Source organism: Gavia stellata, chromosome 9 (assembly GCF_030936135.1).
Source record: "Gavia stellata isolate bGavSte3 chromosome 9, bGavSte3.hap2, whole genome shotgun sequence".
NCBI lineage: Eukaryota > Metazoa > Chordata > Aves > Gaviiformes > Gaviidae > Gavia > Gavia stellata.
In genome coordinates, this window is record NC_082602.1 from 37,182,698 (window position 1) to 37,206,666 (window position 23,969).

Sequence of the window (23,969 nt, forward strand, 5' to 3'; positions counted from 1 at the left end):
GCATTTACTGAGCTCGTTTGTTGAGGTGGAAATTGCTGGTGGCCACAAAAGCATGAAGCAGTCTAGGATGTGTCCAGACTGCTTCTGCTTTGGTCAAGCCTTTCAGAAGTGTAACTGTTTTTCATCTAAAATTCTGAGAAAGAAGTTAAATTTGTAGCATAGGAAAACAGAGTCTTTGCTTTCACCAAGCTGTCCTGTGAGGGTGCTTGTTTGTCTGACCAAGTCGGCGGTTGGTGTTCCTGGATTCATTTCGTTGACCTTTAGGAAGAGAAAGAATAGAATCTTATTCAACAAAAGTCTGCTTACAGGCAGTCGTGAATCATGGCATTTTTTTCCTAAGAGTGCGCAGATAGGCTTTGCATTTAGAATAAGATTTTTTTAACCACGGCACACTCTATTGAAGTTTGTTATGTATCCAAATTACACTGCTTTGCTTTTTAACTACAGCTGAAACCGTGTTTCGAATAACAGATGTGGAATACTGTCATCCCACTGTCACACCAATTGTTCATTGTTCTGAGAAGGTCACATCATAATTCATTAACAATAATTATTCCCTGGGTACACCCTGCACTTCTTCACTCAATTGCTTCATTAACTTGTGAGTGAATCTCACATTCACTGCTCCAATCAATGAAGATATATTTATAATGTACAAGTGGATGCTATTAGTTACAATATATTAACTGCCTAATTTAAAATAGAAAAGCTATCTTTATGAAGGGCAATTAACCACTAAGTGTAATTGATAATTCACATACCTATGATTAGGAAAGACAAATAATAAGAAAGAAATGAATCACCTGCGTTATTGAAGAAGACACTGGCGTGCAGTTTTAACAAGTGGAAGGGGCTCTCTGGGTCAGGACCGGATTTCTAAGAATCCTTTGATGGAAAGTTTGTCATCGGATGCGTTACCTCGAGGTGGTTTCGGTGTTTACACCAACCGATTGGGAACATCTTCCCTAGAAAAGTAACCCACCACATTTTGTTGTGTTGAAAATCAATGCAGGGGCTTTCCTAATAGAAAAGTCCTTTTTCATCCTAACACAGAGAAAAGTAATAATATTTTAATATAAATTTATAAACCTAGCCCCAAACTTACCTAGGTATCTACACCTATGTTAGCTTAGGTCCTCAAAGATAATTATGTACAAATTCACGCTAAAACTGGCAAAAATTAGGCATTTTAATATATTTGAGGAGCTGAATGACAGTCCTTTCGGCAAATTTTTTTAAATTGTGATACATTTTCAATGCTTCTAATTTTCCACGGCCAACTTGAAATACATTGGTTCTCCAAAAGGCTGACAACTCATCCTTGGAGAAGAGGCCTTTTCGTGACAACCCCAGTAGGTCACCACAGCTTGGGTTGGGAAACGAAGCTGCTCAGAGGCAGAGGACTTGCACAAGATTGTGGAGTACCGATCCACAGGAACCATGTCCTTGGCTCTGGGCACTTGAGGCCATGGTTTCTTCCCTTGAGAAGCCATTTACCTGTAAACGCTTCTTAACGAATCCATTGAAGTACCATATTTTTCAGGATTACCCACCAAGTAACAGCACAGGTGTTTTATGAGAGATTAAGTGATACATGTAACTGAAGCCACCCCGGTGTTGATATAAGCATCATTGCAACTAGCTGGCCTCTTACCTGGCATCTGCAGAAGTGCAAAGCCTTGCTGTTACCTCCAGCAGATCACTGCAGCAGGTGATCAGTAAGTGGAAAGGTGAAAATCCAAATTAAAACGCTAACAGCCAGTGGTATCACACCAGCTACTGTACTCATGGCTGTGCAGTGCCTTCAGGTCATGTGTGTCTGCATCCATGGACCGGTTTAAAGAAAAGGAACTGGATTTGGGGTTTTTTGATGTGTGGAGGGCGTGTGTGCCTGACAGACTGTGGTGTCCTGGGGATGGTGGGCAACTCCTGTGCTACCATGTTCAGCTTAGCTCTCTGCTCCAGAGGGGCAGTTACATGCTATGGCAGGGGCTCTGCACCTGAAAACTGCAGCTGTACTGCCCGGAATCAGTATTTTAGGTGTGTCTTGGTTGCGCTAAGGGATCCTGCTCCTGTTCTGGCATTTCCTCTTTGCATTTTTATTGTAATTATCCAAGTTAGGTGTGGGACAGCAAAGCGGATACTCCTAGCTCCTTTTCTACGTCCGGTTAACTCCTCTGTCACTTTTACTCAACAGGATCAAAGCATCTGGTTTGAAGCTGCGTTTCTGCACTAACGAAACCCAAGCGACCCGGGAGAAGTTCGTGAAGAAGCTCCAGGGCATGGGCTTTGACATCTCTGTGGCCGAAGTCACTGCCCCAGCACCAGCAGCCTGCCGCATTTTGAAGGAGCGCAGCCTGAGGCCGCACTTGCTCGTGCACAACGGTGGGACAACGCTGCAGCAGATGCTGGGACACGTAGGGGGACAGCCCAGAGACATGTGGACGTTTGCGATAGAGCAGTGAATTCCCATAGCTCCTGTGGGGAAGAGCTCCCAGCTGTTCTTTTCCTACAGGGAAAAGCTTTTTCCATAGTCATGAGACTGTGGAATAAATCTTAGTGGTCTGGTCTGAGCGAGATCTCCATTATGGCAGTGGTACGGTGAAGGTACAGAGTTGTGCTGGGGATCAGCAAGTGCACAGAGGAGTCTGCTGCTTAACCACAGAGACTGGGAGATAGGTGAGGTCTTATGCAGGACATTACATTGTCTTTGTTATCGTGACAGAGGTTTTAAATTTAAAGCGTTTTCTTTGGTAGAATGTGGGTGTGGAGAAAGGAGGTGGATCCTGCCCTCGTTATTAGACATTTTCATTCAACTACGCAGGAGTTTGCCTCGGGTCTAGGTGCTTGGGTATAACGTGAGATGTAGGTGGCGGGAGCTAAGGCAAGGGTAGGAAATGGTTTCTTTTGCTCTTTGTTGTAGGACAGATGAATAGCAGGATCCAGTCAGGAATAGAGGGGTCTGAAGAACACTTGATTCAGAGTTGGATTTTTTTTTTTTTTAATGCCTTGTTTAATGAATGAAGGGAAACACAAATCTTGGGGAAAACCATCAGTTCCAATGGGATCTGAAACGTTAAGGGATTTGTGGTTTTTTTTTTCTGCCTTCTGTAGATCTTGTCCCTGAATTTGCTGAGATTGATAAAGCAAACCCAAACTGTGTGGTTATCGGAGATGCAGCAGAAAACTTCACCTATGCAAACCTTAATGAAGCTTTCCGAGTTCTGATTGGGATGGAGAAGCCTGTTTTGATCTCCCTTGGGAGAGGGTGAGTTAAGCACAGTTTCTTCCTCGAGTCGCTACATTTTTTAATTTCCTCCAGTGCCTTTGTACTTAATGGAGGCCACATATTGGTGTGGGCATTCACAGTACCAACTGTTAAGCAGTTAATCTATGTGTCTGGACTGCAAGGCTGATCTGCTCAGGTATCTGTTAATGAAGGATCCTCAATGGGTAATTCAGTCACCTAACTTGGCCTCCTGTCCTGAGTCACTTTCTTATAGTCTTTCCAGGGGTGTAAGGGAAAACTGAGGTGATTACACTGAAATAGGTCTCTAAAAAACGGTGGTATGGGTGCTGCCCATGAGCCACAGTTCAGCCCTGTGCTGATTCAGGATTGCAGAGGGCACTGGCAGTCACTGAACTTGCCATGCCAAATCCTCCAGATGACTTTGAAAATACTCATCAGTAGGGTCTCTGTGCTGCTACAGCACTGGGTGAGGCATCTCTTGAATTTCAGCTGTCAGTGGTCTTTTTTCTGTAGATAGTACAGAGTAAGCAGTTGTGTGGATGTGTTTCGACTGCTGTCGGGTGAGAGATATAGCCGCTCTTTTGAGGAGGAATTGTAGCAGCTTTTAGAGAACCTGGAGATGCACTGGTGTATAAGCACAGCAAATGCCAGCCTCCAACCCTTCAAAGTCAGCGTTCAGGAGTGAGCTAGACCTTGATGAACCAAGGTGGCAGTGGGAGGGTTAAATAGCTGTAGTTTTGTAAGCCACTAGGAAAAGGACTTTTGTTGCTTTAAGAGCAATTCTGAGAGCCTCTTAAAAAACCCATAGAAGTCATGGAGAGTTTGGATTTCGATGTGTGCGACCCCCAAGTGAATGAGTATTGCAAGAGGCCAGTAGGATTATAGGCCCTGCTTGTCTTTTTGTCTTTGCCCCTGCAGGATCTCAGAGACGAGAAGTGTTGGTTTAACTGCTGCCTGTAGCCATGTGTTCCTGTCTGAACTGAAAATAAATGATTTTTAATAGTGAAAGAAACCCGAAACAAACAAAAAAATCCAACAGGCCATGCTTGCATAAAGGGCTGTTGGTGTGGATTTGTGATGCAGTTTGATCTTCCAGCATCCTGAAGTTACTAATGGTGAGGAGGATCAGGTGGTCCAAAAATTCTCTGTTTCAGCCAACAGTCAGCCAGGTTTCTTCTTCTGCCCACATTTGTAGTGGTTGAGATGTGATACTGGATGTGGCTAATGGCCTGTCTGACATAAATGGTTCCTTGCTATTTGAGTGGTACTTAAAGATGCCATCTCTGAAAGTTGGCGTTAGCACCTCTGCAGGTTGATTGATCTGCATGAAAATGTTATACGTAACGGAGCACTTTCACGCTGGTGGCTTGAGAATTGCTATACATGAGCAACAAGAAGCCAGGAGAGTTTTTATTTGCTAATACAGAAAGCCTACCAATTTGTGAAAGTAGCTGCAATGCACAAACTCCACCCAAACTATGTTGGACATGGGGGTAGATGTTCCTCTAGCTGTGAGTAAAGTGCGGTGGCCGAGAAGACCTAAGGGGAGAGTCCAAGGATATACTGAGAAATGGTTGGGCTGGCATGTATGACGAAGACCTGCAAACACAACTCTGCTCTTGAACTGATAGATCAATTGTTTTGGTAGTTTGAATATCAAAAGACATTTTTAATTATTCTCTGAACATTAAAGGTAAATTTTGACCTCTTGCTTTCACATGCAGGAAAAATCCAGTCAGGGAATGTGAATGTTTTCCTAAAACCAATTAAGTTAGATGTATTCTGAGATTCTAAACAGGAGGTTATTAATGCCAGTGCTGAATAATGACAAATCCCAACGGCCTTGAAGGAGTTATTCTTAATCTGTTGTGCAATGTATGGGCTTAAAAAAGACTATGCATGTTTGGCTTGAGGAAACTGTAGTGACAACTTTTTTCAGTGGTTCAATAGTCTGTAATGGGCATAAAATCCCTTCTTAGTTTGTGGGTTATTGATCCAGCTGGGTAGAACTTATCAGTGGGAAGGAGCAGTTAAATCCATTGTGTTGCCCTACCTGACACGCTCTGATCCAACAACATGGGCAAAAAATCCTTACTATTTCTCAGTTAGAAGGATAAGGAGAAAATGTTGAGGCAACAGCAGAATGGCTAATGTACATAAAATAACCAAGTTTTGTGTTATGTAATACCATCTTTCAAAATGAAGTATAGAATCAACCTTTGTTTAAGATTTGCAACATGATCAATGCAAAAATGCCTTTGTACCCTGTGCATATAAAAGTATTTATTTATTTGATCATTCATTGATGTAGACAGCTCTAAAATGGACGCGCTGTTATTTTTTCGAAACGTTATTTTTCATTTAAAAATATAGATTTTTGGATATTCTGAGCTCAGTTTTCACCATGAGCATATTTTTTTTAAATGATTGATCATTTAGGTAATGTGAGTGTGAGTTCTGAATGGTGGTAGGTAAATTCTCTGACTTGAAGAAGGGAGATGATAAATTGGATGAATTGTTCACCTAACTAGAGAAGCCTCGTTGATGCAAAGGGCCGTGTACAAAACCCAGCCACAAGCCAGCTTTGTTTTTAACACGCAGAATCAGTGTAATTGGGTGGACCTTAACAAGGTGCCTACCTTGGGCAAGTAGGTTGATTTTGGTTGAAGTTTTAGTTCATTCCATAGAAAACGAAAGTGTCAGAGTCACTGAAGCAGAATGCCCTCCTCCTGAAAATGGAGTGATTTACATTTAGCATCTGTTTTGGGCTGAGAGTGGGAATTGGCTTTGTAATTTCTTCTGTCATGCCATTGTCAGAAAATTAAGCTGTTTACGCTAGACTATAGAAGGTTAATGGCTGTTCTAGCAAAGGTCAAGTGGTCATTTTAAAGGGAAGCTGTGCTGAATAATCGAAAATGGCAGAAGGATAAGGCATAAAATCTTAACTGACTGCTCATCCTACCTTTTCTTCCTGTCGTACAGAAACCTGTCTTTGCTCTGATCAGGAGAGCTTAGAAGACCTGCATTAATGTGAACTGCTATTCCAGAAAAACACCGTAAAGATACTAACTAATTTGATGAGCTTCACAGCAATAGGAACATTTTTAGAAGGAGCAAAATTTAGCTTGGAGGGCTTTCTTAGTCCCGATAAACAGTGCCCTGGCTTTCCTCATGTGGGAGGCTGGTGACAAGCAACGATGATCAACCATTTGGGGTCCCCTTCCAGATATACTTGAAGAAGGTGTTACAGCTGCTGGTTGGTGCCAGCCCTCATCTTGTATCTGCCAAGGGGTCTCCGTCGCTGATGAAAGGAAGAGCAATGTAACTGTTGTCCTTTGTGAGCAGCTAGTACACTGTGCAATAAAATACAGGCCAAGTTCATCCTTGATATAAGCTAGTTGAAATCCCTTTGAACCAGTGGAGTTGTGTCCCAGATGCCAGATGGGCACCTGGTCTGAGATCTTTTCCCCAAGCATTGCACGGTACTGAGCCTGTCCTTTACTTAATTCCTGGTGTTAAATTAAGGCTTCAGAGTTTCTGATGACTTGACTTTTTGTTGCAGCCATATGGACATCTATATAGGCACAGAAATAATAAAATGTGGTTTCTTTGTATTTAACTGCCAACGTTTTCATTTCATTGGAACTTTATCACTTTCATTTCCAGACGCTACTATAAAGAAACCGATGGTCTGAAACTTGATGTTGGAGCTTATATGAAGGCATTAGAGGTATTTTATAGCTTGCATTATGCTTACTCGCTCTGTGCACCTTGTTAAAAGAGTAACTGGTATAAATATGGGTCGTCTTCTGTAATTACTCACCTTGGTGGAGGAAGTTTCCACAGATTGAAAATCATTTGCTGCATTCTAAAGACGAGTGGATTCATTTGTTTTCTGGCTTTGTTCATTTTTAAAATTTTATTCAAAATGTGAACTTTTGCCATTGTGGTACCTTTATTGGAAGTGAGGCCCTTGAAAGAAAGAGTCAGAAAAGAAAAACATGGAATATTGTCTGCAAGATACCCAAGAAAAACTGAAGGTCCGTTCTATGTTTGGTGCAGCGTTGTTAACACAGCCCTTGCCCTTAACAGTTTACAGCAAAAGGCCCTTATTCAGCAAGATACTTAAGTGCAATCCTGTGTTTAAGCCTGATTAAGTCTGTGCAGAACTGGAACCCAATAGACAAGCCAACCTAAGGGTGAGAGAAGGAGAGAATCATTATTCTCCCTTTTATAGGCTTGCAGAGAGATTAAAAAAATACATAGTGAATGCAGAAAATAAAGCAAAGTAGGGTAGTATACAAGCACAGAAGATAGTGGATATAATGTACGCTTGCAGCACATTCATTTGTATCTATGTGAGTTCTGGGGAGAGTTTTGGCTTCTGGTTGTGTAGGAATGAGCTAGAAACACCTCCTTCAGCATAGTACTGATATTTAGTTGCAGGTAAAGAAAACTTTTCAAATCTGGCTGGTCACTTGAATCTTTAAAAATATGCCAGGTGGTTGAAGAAACCCTCTACATTTTTTAAGGCCCTCCAGTACTTTCGATCATTTCATATGAAGGATATTTGCTATTTCTTTAAGAGTGATGCTCTTACAAAAGTGCGTGATACTGGGACTGAGTCTGAAGACTGCTCTCATGATGGGGAATGTAAAAGGTTTGTAACTTGAGATGTTTCAGGAGGACTTTCTCTCCTGCCAGAGAACAGTAAACACTTTTGTTATCCAAAGTCTCCGATATTCACCTTCACCCGCTAATCCATTGTGGTATTTAAAGGCAAAAATCAATAATCACATACTTTTTATGCAATTGATTGGAGGTATGGAGTTGAACAAATCCTTTTCTGATCAGCATTTTCTGTGTCTCTCTCTTCCTTTTTTCCAGTATGCTTGTGACGTTGAAGCTGAGGTGGTGGGAAAACCAGCAAAAATGTTTTTTGAGTCAGCCTTAGCAGAAATGGGAGTTCCACCACAACAGGTAAGGTTTCTGATACCGTGACTACTGGCTGTGCCTTGTAGTTACGCCCATTGATGCATTCTTTTTTTGGTTTGCCTGTCTTTCATGGGAAGTTACAGAAGAGGCTGAAGGGAGTGTGGCCAGGATGACATGGTGAACTCTAGGTGGATACGCAAATATTTTTTTCCAGACCCAGTGTGCAGAGAAATATTTATGTTTAGGATCTTTCTATGAATTAAATAAAAAAAAAAAAAGGAAAAGAAAAATTGTTGAAAAAATGTTTCAGAGGGAAAAACCCCCATGTTTGCCCATTCTATCAAATAATGTGAAGTAGACAAAAGAGGACTGACAGCCAAGAGGGTAAATGCTAGCAAGTGGGGACCTGTTGAATTTCTTCTGCCCTGTGCGTACTTGTTACCCTCCTGAAAGGTGTGACATTGTTTTCTCTGCTTTTTTGAGGGTTCTTTTTGACTGCATGCTATTTCCCTTTTCATTCCTGTTTGTCTGTCTTTGCTCTGACTTGTGCCATCCATACCTCTACCCAATTTAGAGTCTTCCATCCATCCCTCCATTCTCTACTGCATTCTCCTTCTACTTGTACTGTTGTGCTGTGCTTTCTTATTCACCTTCCTCCCAAACCATATAGTTCAAAGGAACATGCGCTTCTGTTGTGAAATTCCTTTATTTGGAGGCTAAAGAAAACAATACAAAAGAATAAAAGTTAGGTTTCCCAAGGAATTATGGAAGATGTTGTGCCTCAGAAGATGAGAGGTGCCCCAATGCCTGGCAGTCCACTTGGTGTCTGGAGGCTGCAACATGGTGGAATTGCAGCCAAAATGTTATTTATTTCCTTTGGTGTCACACTGACTACCTTTTTTTAGTAAAAGGGAAAGGCAGAAGTAAAATATTTTCTAATGTAGGTGAACGGGAAGCACTGATTGACCCCAAAACTCCTCCCGTGTTATTGGATTCATCACGCTTTCTGGAAACACGCTGAATGTGTGATGCTCCCTGCTTACTTAGTACAGCCCATTTTTATCCCTCTCTGTAGTTGTGCCCAGATCCTTTTTATTGATTTGTTGTTATGTCACACAGGACATAAGGATGGGTATGAGATGACTCACAGGCAGCAGTGAATTACAACGTAGTAATTCCATCAGGGGGTTTTGGTGACATAAACAACAGGAGTGAAGTTTGGGTGGCTTGTAGGTTCCTAGAGCCTGGAGATGAAATTATGGCCCTGTAATTCAGTATGTGCTTGGGTTTTACTTTATTATAGAGTGGGGAGATGGAAAAGACCTAGTAGGCCATCTAATCCATCTCCTTCCCCGTGCAGGAGTGTTCCCTGCTTCACGTTTATTAATGTTTTGTCCAGACTAGTTTTCAGTGAGCCAAACAACTGGGCTTCTGTAAGTACCCTGGGGACAGTGTTCACAGCCAAGTAGGTCTCTTGGGCAGGCAGCTTTTTCTGAGATTCATCGGGATGCTTCCCTTTTAAACTGCATCTCCTTATTTCTAATTTTGGTCCAGGTAACAACCAACATAACTGCTTGCCTTCCTGGATATTTTCTCCTGCCAATTACCTCCAGATTTGTTATCATTTCAGTAGTTGTCTCTAACTAAAACTGTGTCTTTAGCTCTCAGCAGCTTCCCATGTGATTCGGTCCCTCTGCACCCTAACCCGCTGCGGTGCTCTTTTCTGTACTCCCTTCAGTTTGTTGATATCTTCCCAGTAACAAGATAGCTCAGCCTGAACATAATATTCCAGGTACAGCCACGGCAATTATTCAATCCAACCAACAAACCCAAAAATCCATTTGAGACACAGAATGGCATTTGAAGAAAAAGTAGCTGAAAAAAAGAACAAAGGAAAAAAAGCAACACAGAGCTCAGCCCTTGGATACTGTTTGTCTAAATGAGATGCATGAAAGTTTGTTTCCTTTCCGCTTCTTTCAGAAGTGATCAGTGCGCAGGATTAGGAGGGAAGAGGGGTTTTGGGGGTTTTTTATCCTTGTGGCCCTGCATAGTGGCATTGCTTGCCCTTTTCCATAGGCAGGTTGTTGCGGTTGTCCTCAGACGCTGTTTTGCCCAGCTCGCGGTGTGCTGAGACTGTGTCAGCCCCTGGCACCAAGGGAGGCTATCATTACAGGGATGCAACAGGACACCAGAACTCCTGTCTCAAAAACTTTGCTCCAGGGAATAAAATTTGATATAATGCATCACCAAGCTGGCAAAAATGGTCCCATAGGGTGAGCCTCGGCGACTGGTTCCCATCGGCTTCAGGAGGATTTGTTTTGGGTACGGAAAAGCAGTAATAGTCCCCAGCAGAGACTACTATTTATTCGCTCTCTGCTATTTGCCAGATATTCATAGTGCTACTAGTGGCTAACTTTTATTTTGACACAGATCTTTTTCTGTATAGTTTTTAGTATTAAATGCCATCAATTCGTTGTAGTCATATGTCTAGTCTGTAGGTGTCATTTTTTGTATTCAGAGAGATTCGAGATGAAGGGATTATGTGCCTAACCAAGGAGGAACACAGTAGACACCTCTGCGTAATGGCACCAGTCACTTCGTGCTTTGACTATGGAAAAAATAGTTAATAATAATAACAAATAGTTAATAATAATAAAAATAGCTGGAGTTAAAACCTGGATAATGATGCACATGCGTAGGAGGAACAAAATACAGCAGAGCAAGTGACCTTAATTCTTACATATTTTCCTAACTTTTGAGTGCTTGACCTTGCAACTTTAATGTTCTTTTGAGAAGGATTTGCAGGTTGTTTTAGTTAGTCATACATAATAATAAAAACTCAGTATATGCAGTTCAATAAGTTCCTTTGTAATGCACTGTATTATGTTTTAATCTGTCTCCTGAATGAGCTATATTTCCCTGCATTTGTAATGACATGACAAGGACTGGATTTACTTGCCTTTACTTTTATAAAATGTTTGCCAATAATTTATTCCACCTGTAGAATGCATTTAATCCATACCATCATTAAACCTTTTTAGATGAGCTGTGCTTTTGAAAACGTATTACAATTTTCTTTCACCTGACTTTTAATGAAAAATACCTTTTTAATAAAGCTGTCTCACCACAGTAATTCGAGACAGTGGCAAATCTTAAATTTCTCAAGCTGCTTTAATCAATAAAGTTATCACCAGTCGTTTCCCTTGATAACTGCTTCTTACCGAGACCCTGACTTTGCCTTCTGCTGCTGAGATGTTTTCAACTGGCACTTAGAATAGGAGGAACTCCCCGAAGTCCAATTTTCATTTTAACCTTTCCTCAATGGCCTAGAAATAACAGATTGCCGGTATTACTTTAATAGATTGGAAATTTAAACCTCTTAGAGGTAACCAGACCTATCTTATGACTCAGTAATATGACAAAGAATAACACATCTTAAAGGTTACTGAAATGCCTAATTCATATGTTTTAAGGCAGCTGTAACAGTGGATGATTTTTACAGCTTTACAATAAAACCTAAATAATGTTAAGGTTCCGGTAGTTTTATATAATCATAAAAAGTTCTTTCTGTAGCAAATTGTCCTGCTTTAATGGGAGTTATGGCAGGTCATACTGGAGTGCATAAACTACTGGTAGTTAACCAATTCCCATTTCTGCCACCTGCAAGTCTCAGGTGGGAGTTAGTGGTGCGTGAGAGCAGAGGGAGGTCACCCCGAGAGCGGCACGGAGGACCTGCTGCCGTGCCGGCATCCCCTCCCCGCTCACCGGCCACGACGGGGAAAGATTTTCCATCTCAGAGGGAAGAGTGAAGTGGCTGAGGCAAGTTTCAAGCTTCGAGTCCTGCTGAAAGCTTATTGAAACCAGGCTGGCCCTGCAGCCTTTGGAAATCTGCCCTGGAGGTTTATTGTATTTCTTTGTTTCACCTGGCTTGTTGTACAGCTTCTCCCAGGTCGGAGGCCACATGCGATGCCCTTTGAGTGTTTGATGTTTGCACAGCTAGTAGTTCCAAGATAGAAACATAATTAACAGTAATACGGGATCCTGAAGGCTGGGAGATTACTGGTTGGGCCAAGGAGAATAGGGAGAAAAGTAAATGCATTGTATTTCTTGTGTAAAGGCGTTAATACATTAATCAAGATTTTGTGTATAAGCTTTATTTCCTTATGTCCCTGGCACATTTAGCTTGATTAAGGTTATTAAGCCTACAGCAAAAATCTGCTTAGGCGTAAGTATGCTTCGTTCACTGAGTTAAATATTCTGTTGAAGTTTGCACACTTCCTTCTGTGCATCTCTTCATTTGCATCATCCATAGACTTCAGCCTCCGAAGTACCGTACCAGCTTGTCCTAGTAAACGCTGCACTGCAACATGAGCATCACTGCGTAATACGGAATATTGTTGTCTTTCTGCCTCATTCATTTTCTTACTCCATAATTCCTTTTCTGAGCAAACATTTTTCTGTGATTTTAGTGACTACTAAAACTCTGTTTGCAGACAAAAAATACCTAAGGTTCCCATTCACCACCCTACCAGCATCTCTGAAGGCTTGTTAGTGTTGGGTACTTCCGTGGGTAAGAGGAGTCGGTCGCTACCTCCATTCAGCTCTGGGTCCATTGGCCCAGACACCACCAGTAAGATTGCTGACGGTGATGGTGATCTCTGTGCCACAGACATTTGTCCAGTGGGGCTTATATTGTGCCTTCCTACCTCCAGATTCATGGAGGTCACGTTCATCTCCTCCATTATCACTGCTGATCTGCGTTGAGTTTGATGGGGACTCTTCGAGAGCAGTGGCTTCACTCAGCTTTGGCACACGTGTGCTTTATTTACTGCATGTGTACAACCACACGCACCATCTCTCACCAGCTATACAGTTTAGGAAAACATAGCTTAGGCCCATCTTAATTTTTTTATGATTTGTCTTAAAACCAGAGGGACTGTCTCACTGCATTTTGCCCTTCTTTTTAGTAAATTTTTAACCGATCTAAAAAAAGTAACTTCCGCAGAATAATTGAACAGATTAATGGTGTGATCCCTGTGTAAAATGTGAACATGAACGGGGTTCTTTTAATTCTTGCTTTCAGTGGGTGTGTGACCTTTCAGTTTTATATCTTTCTCTCTCTTCTTACCATATTGCAGTCAGAGAGGAAGTTAAACCCAGGTTTGACAGGTAGAGTTTTTTTATTTCCCTTGACAGTGCACCTTTTGACCTCTATCTTCTTGCCAATGATTTTTTAAATCCTAAATGATTTGGGAATAATTGCTCCTCCTTTAGTGATTATTGCCCTTCACTGATAGTAAATCTGTGAAATCCCCAGGGGCTGGAGTACATTTTTGTATGCGTATGCCACAAGCTGGCCTGGACAGGCATCGCTGCTCGTCTGCAGCTGCACTTGCAGAGCTGCCAGGCATCTTGCAGGAAAACTTGCCTGGATGGGGTAAAATACAGCCCTGGCAAGCAAATGAGCGCTTGGTGGGCTGCCCCGCTCTGCCCTTTCCCGTTTTCCTTTCCCGAGGAAATTCATTTTTAGGGTTTTGAGAATCCAGGACTGAAATTGTCTTTACTTCAGAAATCTCATCCTGAACTTCTGGGTTCAGGCTGAGCAGGGGCGTGCGGGTGGCAGAGGGCAGGTCCACCCCTGGGGTCCCCCCTGCGGACTCTTCGGGGTCCCCCCTGTAGCCCTTCCCTGTTCCCCTCAGGGAGATGTTGGAAGGAATTTTATAAGAAGAGGGGATTAGAAACTATCAAAGCCAGTGGTTGAGAATGATTAAGTATCTGAAAGCAGCTTGGGGGGAAATTGGTAATGGTGGTTGGCTGGGAGCGGTGCTGCCACGTTCTTTGCAGCTCTGCATGTAACAGTGGGATTATTCTGTTTTCCTCATCTGTGTATACATGCTTTATTTACTAATTACTTAAAATTAACCATTTTCTCCCCATTTGTCACTGCATTGCTTGTTTGGAGGAGTGGTAAGGAAAGGTGAACTATTTACAGGGGAAGGCATCTTATCAGGAACACACGTGTTTCCGTGAGTGGAGTGGATAAAGAAAATGGTCCAATAATGAAAGGATGAAAGAGCCTGAGCCACCATTGTCTGGTGGCTTTGAAGCGGTTTGTGAGCAGAGAGCTGGAAAGGCAGAGCTACCTGTCGCAAAGCCTGCTGCTGCTCCTTCCCTATGGGCATGTTTTCCCCAGCTCTGACCCCTTTGCCACAAGTCCGTATGTCTCTCTGCTCCTCAAAGGAGCTCTCAAAGCCTGTCCACAGCCATGACTCTTCTAGGTGGAATGAAGGAATATATAAACTGTTCCAAACTAAACTCCTTCAACGCAGAACCAGACGAATGAGCCTTAGCTTGAGGGGGCATCCTATTAACGTCCCATCACCTGAGGGATGATGATCATCCCTCCTGTGAACAGTATTTTAGAACAATATGGAAGATAGCCTGGGCTGGTAACTACTATACATAATCTTGCACACCGCACCTGATGCGTTACTGAAAAGAGGATTTAGTTTTTATCGGCTGCAGCTGTTCCAGATACACGTGTTCGTAGCTCAGTTTGGTTCATGAGCGCTCTCAGAAAATTTTCCGTTCAGCTGGGGCTTTAGGAATATCCTGAGATTTCCTTTACATGCTAGGTAATAAGTGGGAGAAGATTCTGTTGTAATTAGGTTATTAATAAAAGCAGCTCTGAAGCTTTAGTATTTTTAGACTTCTTCAATATGTATGATTTAGTCCTGCCCAGCAGACTTACAGAGTGGGAACTGAAGTGTGGGTGACACAGAAGATGAACTGGCTCTTGTATGGTTGCATGCTATATAAAAAAGAGGTGCTTCCACGTGAAGGCAAAGGAAGAAGAGGGTTTTGTATTAGGCAGAACTGGTAGCTGGAATGACACCTGCAACACAGACTTTCTATACGTTTTTGTCCTTAAAGCTGCAGCCAGCTGTGCAAAAAGACTCAGCATTCCCTTTAGATTGCTGCTTCTGGAGAAGCCGATCCCTGCTTCTGCCACATGTGCCTCGTTCCCGTGACCTCTCTGGTCTAGAACTGACTCTATTTATCAGTTCTCTGCAGATGGAAAAATGCTGGGTTGGCTTTCGCTGCGTGCCCAGCAGAGTCCTCCTTGGTGCTGCTCTCAGTAACTCAGCCGCCATCTAAGGCAACCCCGGTCCCCTTGCAAACGTGCCTTTTAACCTCCCAAGCCCCATACATGGGACAAGGACCCATCATGACAGGCCCTAGAAAAAGCTTAAACCACACAGAATATAAGAGCAATTTCTTTAGTACGAAAAGAAACACTTTGCCTAGCGTATCTGATGTGCAGGTATGAAAATAATCAAAAATACTTGGAAGGAACGGGAATTCAGGCAGGAATTTCTAGAGTTGCACAGTGCCATCGTTGCGAAAGCCTGGCCGTTATGTTTATGAAGCAGGAGGCCAAGTCAATGACGTGAAGACCAAGTGGCTAAAGTTGTAACTAATTAATGTATTTTAGATAAAATTCAACTTTGATACAGAAGGTGCAAAAGCACACTTTAAAATCGGATGGATAAACTAGATTACATATTTTCAAGGCTGGTGTGTTTCCCCAGTTTTAGGTGCTGCCTCCATTCTCTTCAGGCTAATCCAGAATGCTTTTGGGAGGCTGAAAGCTGATTTTTTGCTTATGAATTGAAGATTACTGTTTTGTGTATATGCTGGGTTTTGTTGAAACTATAAAATGAGTGTCCCCAACCATTTTTAAATTTGAAGAATAAAATAAATGTAATAATTTTTAATGCAGGATGATAATAGCACTTGAAATTTTGAAGATGCAGTTGTTGTTAATGAGAAAGACCCTTTGGTTGATACGCTTCAATTTAACAAAGATCTCTAACAAAGATAGGAACTCTGAAGTGAGCATGCGTGCTATATGTTTTCATCAGACACTCAGACAAATCTTAGCACAGCCAGAAGGTCTTTCCTAATTACATTTTTTTTGGTAATCTACTCAATTGAGTTTATTAGTATTTGCCTAGACTTAAGCTCACTGTAATGCAAACCATGCTAGGCACATACAGATCATACCACATTGTGCAAAAATAAATAAATTAGGTTTTACAGTGATTTTCCAAATCTCTGTATCAACCTGAGCATGGGTTGGGATCAAGCTCTGCGAAGTTACACATCTCAGTGATCACAAGCATAAGCTTTTGACTGGCTTTTAGAATACCGATTTTAAGGAAATGTTTAAAAAGTTAAGCTTAATTTGAACTGCTTGGAGCATAACATAAATGCATCATTAGGAACAGAATAGGACTAACTTCATAAAAGTCAACATTTTCTTTGAACTGTCCCAAATCAATTTGATTTTTGTGATTGATTACAAATTGTACAGATGCGTACTGCACTAGTACATTGCTTGAGGAGCTATAGCATGAATTATATTCGAGGTAGGATGACTTCTAATCAATAAGATGACAATATTATCTTGTTTAATTTGTCTGATGGTAGTATTAAACATCAAATCAAGCTGTTTGTTATGTCAAAGGAGTGTGACTTATGGCAGAAATAAAATTCACTTGACGCCAGTTTTTCTGTATTTCATTGCTTTGACAGGCCATCATGATTGGAGATGATATTGTGAATGATGTAGGAGGTGCCCAGCGATGCGGTATGAGAGCTCTGCAAGTGCGGACAGGGAAGTACAGGTCAGTGCGCTCCCTACACCCTGCGCTCCGTGGGGGCAATCATGGAAAAAGGGGAAACAAATATAAGTAATGATTTTTGCGTTTACCTTTCTGCCAGACAGCACTGTGCTCTAATTTCCTTACAACACATTAATTTCTGGAAGAAAAGGAGTTGCAGTTTGAACCTGGTACACATTCTAAGTGAATGCGTAAGAGCAGATTTTTTCCATGCCTTTTCCAGACCTTTTCCGTTGGTGACACAAATTTGCCATCAAGGTACACTTCCACTTGTTGTCTGAACTAACACCTCCTTGTGCAGCAGTTAGGCTTGCGTGGATGATGACATTTTCATTTGCAAAATGCATTTTGGGAAAACACTGTGTGTATGAAAGTGGCAGGAAGGGGAAGACATACTGTCTTTCATCTTTTAAAGAAATATTTTCTGTTAAATTGCTGCTATAATTTTGTCATCACAGTGCATAAAACTGGTGTGTTCCTTGGGTTTTGCTTTTTTTTTTTTTGCTGCTGCTGCATGAAAGTGTTGTACACTTGATATAAGACGTATCTGAAACTTCTAGCAAGGTTAAGATTATGAAATTAGACTGTCGACTCAGTGATCTCTGTGGGTCGTATCTCACAGCTTTGTGAAGGACTCCATATGTCTGCTATTTCCTCCAGACTTGTGTTCAGCACTGAGATGTCTGGAATGCCAGAGCTGTTCCTCCATCTCCCGTCTTAGCAGAGCGCAGGCTTCTGCAGGCTCGCTCACCTCTTTCAAATGACCCTTCAAGCCCTTCTCCATGCAGGCATCTCCATGATCCTGTGCTTTCATTGACCCAAGAGCAGCTGCTGATAGCAGACCTGAGTGCAGTTCTAAACAGGGCGGCATCCAGCGTTGACTGGTGGAAAATGAAGCCATCATCTATCTGATGCTCAGGCCAGGTTAGGTTTGAGGTCAGTTCAAGGTGACTCTCCAAATGCAGTGCAGACATAGGTCCCTACATTTAATGTTTATGTTCCATAACATTCAAAATTTCTTCTTAACCGTCTCCGCTTAACCATAACTGTGCCTCTTTGTACTAGGCGTAGTTCAGCAACAGCATCTGTCATTTGACATAATTTATATTGTTACAGTTTTTCTTGATTTTCAAATACTGAGACTGTAAAAGAAGGATGCTCTTTTTGGGAGGGATGCAACAAGGGAGAATGGTGCTTGCCATAGGCTATCATCTGAAAAGTTAGTTTGTTAGTTTTCAAGTCAATCTGTTTCTCAATTTGCCTTTTAGTTCGTGTAAGGTGATAAAATAATACCCAGTGACTTAATTCTAATGGACCAGTGAGTGATGATTTCTGAGGAAAAAAAAGACAGATACAAGTATATTGTAGTTAGGTATTTTTGCATCTTTAGGATACTACATCTCAAAATGACTTACCTGTCTGAATAAAGCTCAAAAAAATCCCAAAGATTGAAACAGTATGTGGTTTGTGCTGGTGGGATCATTTGTCTGTAATCTGTGTAATCCCATTAATTCCCTAAAGGAGAAAATAAGGATTCAACGGTTGATTTTACTCTGATATTAGCGGGATCACATTGTGAATCCACGTCTTAATGTCACACAGATATGGGTGTCGGTGAAGGAGGTATCTCTGCACACAGAGGTAAATTAGACCTTTGCTACTGAACAAGTATCTTCTGTGACATACTTCGCCCATCATAAAATATGCCACAGGTGATGCTGCATCCAAACTGTTCAGGCAACTGACATAAACCGTATATACACACACATATAAATACGTATAATTGTATGCTGGAAACTTGTATCAAGTTTGAGTCACGATTTCACAGCTGAAAGGGAGTCATCAGCTGTTTGAGATGGGGAAAAAAGATTGTTTTCCACTGTTACGTTTCCTGTGTCAGTGTGTGGTGGCTGTTATCTGAAATCATGTGCTATTGTATGGCAATGAAATACAGGTGAGTGTCTCTCTAAATTGAGCATGTGATCCTGTTGTTAGTAATTGTGAGTAAAATGAAATAGCTCTTGTTTGCCAAGAGAGGTCAGAGGTGTATATATTTTTAAGAATGACTGATTTAGCATACGTGGAAAATGAAAACACACAGTGCGTATTGAGAGAGGCAGAAAAAACCAAGTGAATGAAAGCTGCTGGGCAAAAGAAATGAAAAATAACAGAAAATGTAATTATTTCACAGCTGGTTTAAAGTCTGATATATATAAGATTATGCACAGGTCCTTTCTTTCACTTATATGGTGGTTCTTGTTGACACAGAGCTGTGTGCTACACCTAAGTACCTCTGGATGGCACCATTAGTACATTCACTTCAGTATTGGCCACTTCCCCTGAAAGCTAAGGCTGGTTTTGCAAAAGAAGTGTGAAGCACAGGAGTGTCAGGGTTTTGTTGTAGACACTGAGTGTTGGTGCGGTGGGATTTCCACAGATTTCAGTTATGAGAGCAGCTCGGGACATGGGTGATCACCCCAGTTGAGTTGTCTCTGTTTCTGCAATCGTGAGTAGTTTTTTCCATTTCCACCACAACAATGGGGCCTCACTTCAGCAAAATGGATGCAAAGCTGATTCAAGAATAAAACAAAAAATAACAGAGAAACTATCCCAAGGAATTGTTGAAGGTGCATTTCACAGCATGCTGCTGGATACGTGGGAGTGACATTATTTGCACAAGTTATCCCAGTGAAGGCATTTTGCATGTTGTTCTGTAGGTGCAAGGAACTCTGTTGTACTCTGGTCTCACCTAAATGCTGCCCCGACTGGCAGACATTGTCACCTCGGGTGTAAGAGTGTGCATCAGGGCAGCTCTCCTTCTTTCAGGGGTCAGTGCAGTTTACATGAATGTCTTTGAGGTCTGCTGCCCACCGAGTGCCACCAAGGGTTACGCACCGTAGCACAAAAGACGACACACGAGCCAAGGTTTACCGTACCGTTTATTGTATTTCAGAGGGACTTCAGCGATCGTGTGCAGATCGCAGGCTGCAAAGCAACTCGCAAATCCTACTTGCTTTAATAAGCTAGAAGAAAAAGTCCCCTTTGGCCCTGAAAGCCTTTTATGGAAAGAATCGGTTGCTCTGCTGATGTGTCAGTAGTGGATAGGGGTGGACAGGTCTTCTGCAGGGCGGGCAGCCTCCAGCTGGGTACAGGAAGCTGACTTCAGCCTGCAGTGCTCAGGAGCCTTTCTCCGTGGTGGTGTTTGCACCGTGTTGCTCAGTGACGGTGGTGACGGGTGCCAGCTCCCCGCTGAACTGAGGAACTGGTTTTGTTAAAGCGGCGGGGGGGGGTGGTTGGCTTTGCGGGCAAGTCGAGGTCCAGAGGAGAAGCAGGAGGGGTGTGCTCCTGGGCTCGGCAAGGTCTTCTTCAGTGTTGGCTGCTCCCAGGGTGAGATTCAAAGTGTGGATTAAGCTGCTACAAAAACAGTCAGTTTTACACCACCTTGCATGGAGGTCCTGGAAATAAGCTCCTTTGTCTCACTTCTTTTGGATCTTTAAAGTTTAGTAAAATTTGTGCAGACGATTTCCTTTCGTATGACAAGCTTTGCATGTTCCTCACGCCTGCATCTATACTTCTCTTCTCCTCTAAAGCGCTTAATCCTCAAGCAGGACTTAATCTCAAGTGTTGAGCTCTTTCTCAGTGGACAAACCAGGCATGGCGTAGAATAGTCCATGAAATGTAATAAATCCTAGCTGCAACATGGAATAAAATGTCTGTTGGCAGCAAGTCGGGGCAATAATGGAAAGGTGTAGGGATAAGATGGTGTTTTGAGTTGATCTCAGCCAGCAAGGTTCTCCAACATGAGGTGAGTAGTTCAGCCTTTCTTTGGTGTAAAATCCAAATGCAGAGGGTCAGTCTGGTGTACAGGTTTGTTCACTCTCAGTTTGTCCTTTCTACAGGACAGATCAGGTCATTGCTGCAGACTCTTGTGTGCCGAGAGAAGCAGCTGGTGTTAGGTTTTTCAGCATTGGGAAATCTGATGCTAATTACAAACTTTCTGTGCACACCTGCGTGGAGGCCCTTCGTAGCCAACATCTTTCCCATCTAGGGAAGAACATGTACTTGTTTTCCTGGAGAGGGTACGTGCTAATTCCACTTGCAGCTAATTGGCCTTGACATCAAACCAATAATTTCCGCAATAACTATTGATTCTGCAATGCTGCTTAATATCCTTGTTCCTCTTTGTAGCGTGCAAGTTAGAGCAGAGAAAAATTACTTTGAGGCTTTTCCAACTGTCTCCCTGCAAAATCGGAAACAGCTTTCAGGTGCGTCAGTTCATCAAATTGCAGGTGGTTCTTGGCAGGGCAGAAGAATAACCTACCCATTTCTCCTTGTTGTAGTTTACAGGTTTTGATCTGTAAGTAAAGAGCTTTCCATCACTGGCAAGCGGTAGCCGGGTGTGTTCATGGCAGTGGTGTCTGCTGCCCCTGCTCACCTGTGGGCTCCGAAACGGTTGAGAGTCTGGCAGTATGGGTTCATCCCCTCTCAGTGCCCACGTGAGGTTTTCTTCATTTCATTGGGGATTTATCTCATGGCCATGGCTGATACTGCAACATCTCTGAGCTCCCTCATTACGGACATAAATGGTAGCTCAGGGATGGAGGATAAAAGGACGGGGTCCCGCAAGAGCTGCTGTCTCTCTCCACCTCTGCCACTGTTCTCTGGGAGAACTGGGTCAAGTTGCTTCATGTTGCTGTTCTTCAGTTTCCCCACATTATAATTATCCTCTGAGAATAATTATTCTAACTTTATTAAGAAAGTGGCTTGTGATCTGTTCCTCTTATCTGATTGAAGAACACATACAGAATTTGTACAGATTTATAGGAAATTGGCGTGCCAGAAGAAATATCCAGACATGATCAAGACAAAAGTTGTGACAGAGGAAAGGTCTTTTAGGCTGCCATCGTCAACTGATTAAGGATTGAGAAAACCAGGGTGGGTCTTTATAATAACCTCCTAAATGAATAAAATTGTTCTCAAAAAAAAAAGGGTTCCACCCATCGATAAATTCACAACTGTCACTGTGATAGTAAATGAAAGCTCATGACACCTTTTGCGAAGAAATAGTCACATCTTACTGCTCTGCAGAGAAGCAGCATCCCTCCACCCTCGCTTTCTTCCTCACTGCATTACTAACCACAGCCAAGATGAACAATTCTATTAGTTTGTTCACATCTCCTCGGTCTTGATGGAGCATACCAGAAGTGTGGAATGAGAACGAACAGGCAGAGGCACTCCCTTTGTGCTGAAACAGAACCAGAGGCATTTTGATGGCCTCACAGTCCTGATAATTAAGCCTGTTTCAAGCATTAAATGGTAAGACTTACAACCCATATTTATGCTCTAAAAGGTTGTATTATAATTCATGTTAGTTAACGTCTTAAGCAATGTTTATTAAAACCTAACGTCAGCAAGTCAGTTTTCATTTTAGCACGATAGCAGATTGCAGTTAATCCTAAGGCATAGTCTTATTCACCATTTATTGCACATTCAAATCACAGTTTGCTCTGTCCACGTGAGGATCTTCACATGTGTTTATCAATTTCTTGACCACAATTTGGTTACTGTAATCTTTGAATCAGCTTTGTAGAGGAAGTTCAGGGTAAATACTGCAGTGGCTTAGCATACACATACTCATCTGACGACAGCCTTAAATTTTCTCAGCATGTTCAAATATCCAGACACAGAAATTACAGTTTTAGTATTTGGTGCTTTAGGAATGAGTGGCCTATGAGAAGGTTTAAGTTCTTGCTGCTGTAGTATGCTGTTATAATCCAACCATCCACTTCTCAGCATAGGTTATAGCCAATCGCAATGCAAAGTAACGAATTGCATTGGACATACTTTATTGTTGAGCTACAAGTGGTGACCTTGGGAAGCAGAAGATTTTACCCTCTGACTCTGAAGAATCATCTTTTGTGTGTCTTGAGTATTTCTGTTTCCTTAACTGAACATAGCCAAGTGTTTACTTTCCAGTAAAGTTACTGTTTTATATTAGAAATACCAGTTGGATTAGATGATTGTTGTAGGTCCCTTCCAACTGAACTATTCTATTCTATTCTATTCTATTCTATTCTATTCTATTCTAAATGCAGATTATACCTGAGCTAAAACACACCTGAAAGGAGCAAGGGGGAATAGTGAGTTCTGCTACGTTGTAGCTAATGTATAAATTTAATTATCTTTAGTCTAAAGGAGAAATGGGAGTTTGGTTTTTTTTTTATTAGCAGGTTAATTTATTTGTTGTTACCGTAATAAACCTTGAGGAAGCAGAGAGTGCTCTGGACATAGCCATGGTGGGTGCTGCACATCTGCTCATGTGCTGTTCTGAAAAAATTAGTCTGAATATCAGGAAAGAGATCAGCCTGTGATGAGAGTAGGGGCAAGGGTAAACAAGGGAGGAATGTATCAGGCCAGTGAGGAAACGCAATATTACCCAGCAGTCTCACCAGTTCTGCTCTCTACCTGTCTAACGACTGAATTTTCCTCAGCAGCCCTAGTCTGATCAGCTGTCACATCTCAAACACTTATGAAAGGAAGCAATTTGCGTTTTGCAAATCAAGATGGTAGTGACTGCATCAGCCTGTGCTGCAGTTTTGCTTCCCCTCTTGCTTCATGTCCACACAACGCATGCAGTAGCAGAGATAGCTGCCTTAAAGGTTTCCATTTCGCCTCTTTCTGAAGCTGATAAATAAAGGGCTGAAAGAGGAGGAGGTGGTACCAGTGTCAGCTACTAGAAGCAAGAGGAAGTGGGACCTGGGAGGGCACGTGGCTCAGGTGGGCATGACGTGTGGAACGAAACCACTTCCAGACCCTGTCTGAAAAGCATCCAAAGTTAATAGCTGTTTTGTTTTTCTTCTCTTTTGCTCTGGTGCCTCGGTGTCTTGGTAGCACATGCCAGCCTGGGCTGGCAGCCTTCCTCCACCTGACACGGCCACGTACACTCCTGTCTCTGCATGAGTAACACCAGAGCCCTTGGCAGCTGCTTGTCCGACTAGTTTGTGTTTCCCTCGTCCCTGCAGATACATAATTCATGAGCTGAGGTGGTGGTGGCTGGACTGCCTGAAAGGAGGCAGCTCAGGGGCTTTCCAGGGTTT

At 42.3% G+C, this 23,969-nt stretch overlaps 1 protein-coding gene across 1 annotated transcript in view; it reads left to right on the forward strand.

The window, feature by feature from the left end:
* Positions 1-23,969, forward strand: part of LHPP (phospholysine phosphohistidine inorganic pyrophosphate phosphatase) — a 90,061-nt gene that overhangs the window by 11,251 nt on the left and 54,841 nt on the right. Inside the window, exons 2-6 of the mRNA XM_059821291.1 lie at positions 2,198-2,385; positions 3,115-3,268; positions 6,917-6,980; positions 8,138-8,230; positions 16,784-16,875. Coding sequence (XP_059677274.1) covers positions 2,198-2,385; positions 3,115-3,268; positions 6,917-6,980; positions 8,138-8,230; positions 16,784-16,875 — 591 coding nt within the window. The remainder of the gene's footprint in view (positions 1-2,197; positions 2,386-3,114; positions 3,269-6,916; positions 6,981-8,137; positions 8,231-16,783; positions 16,876-23,969) is intronic.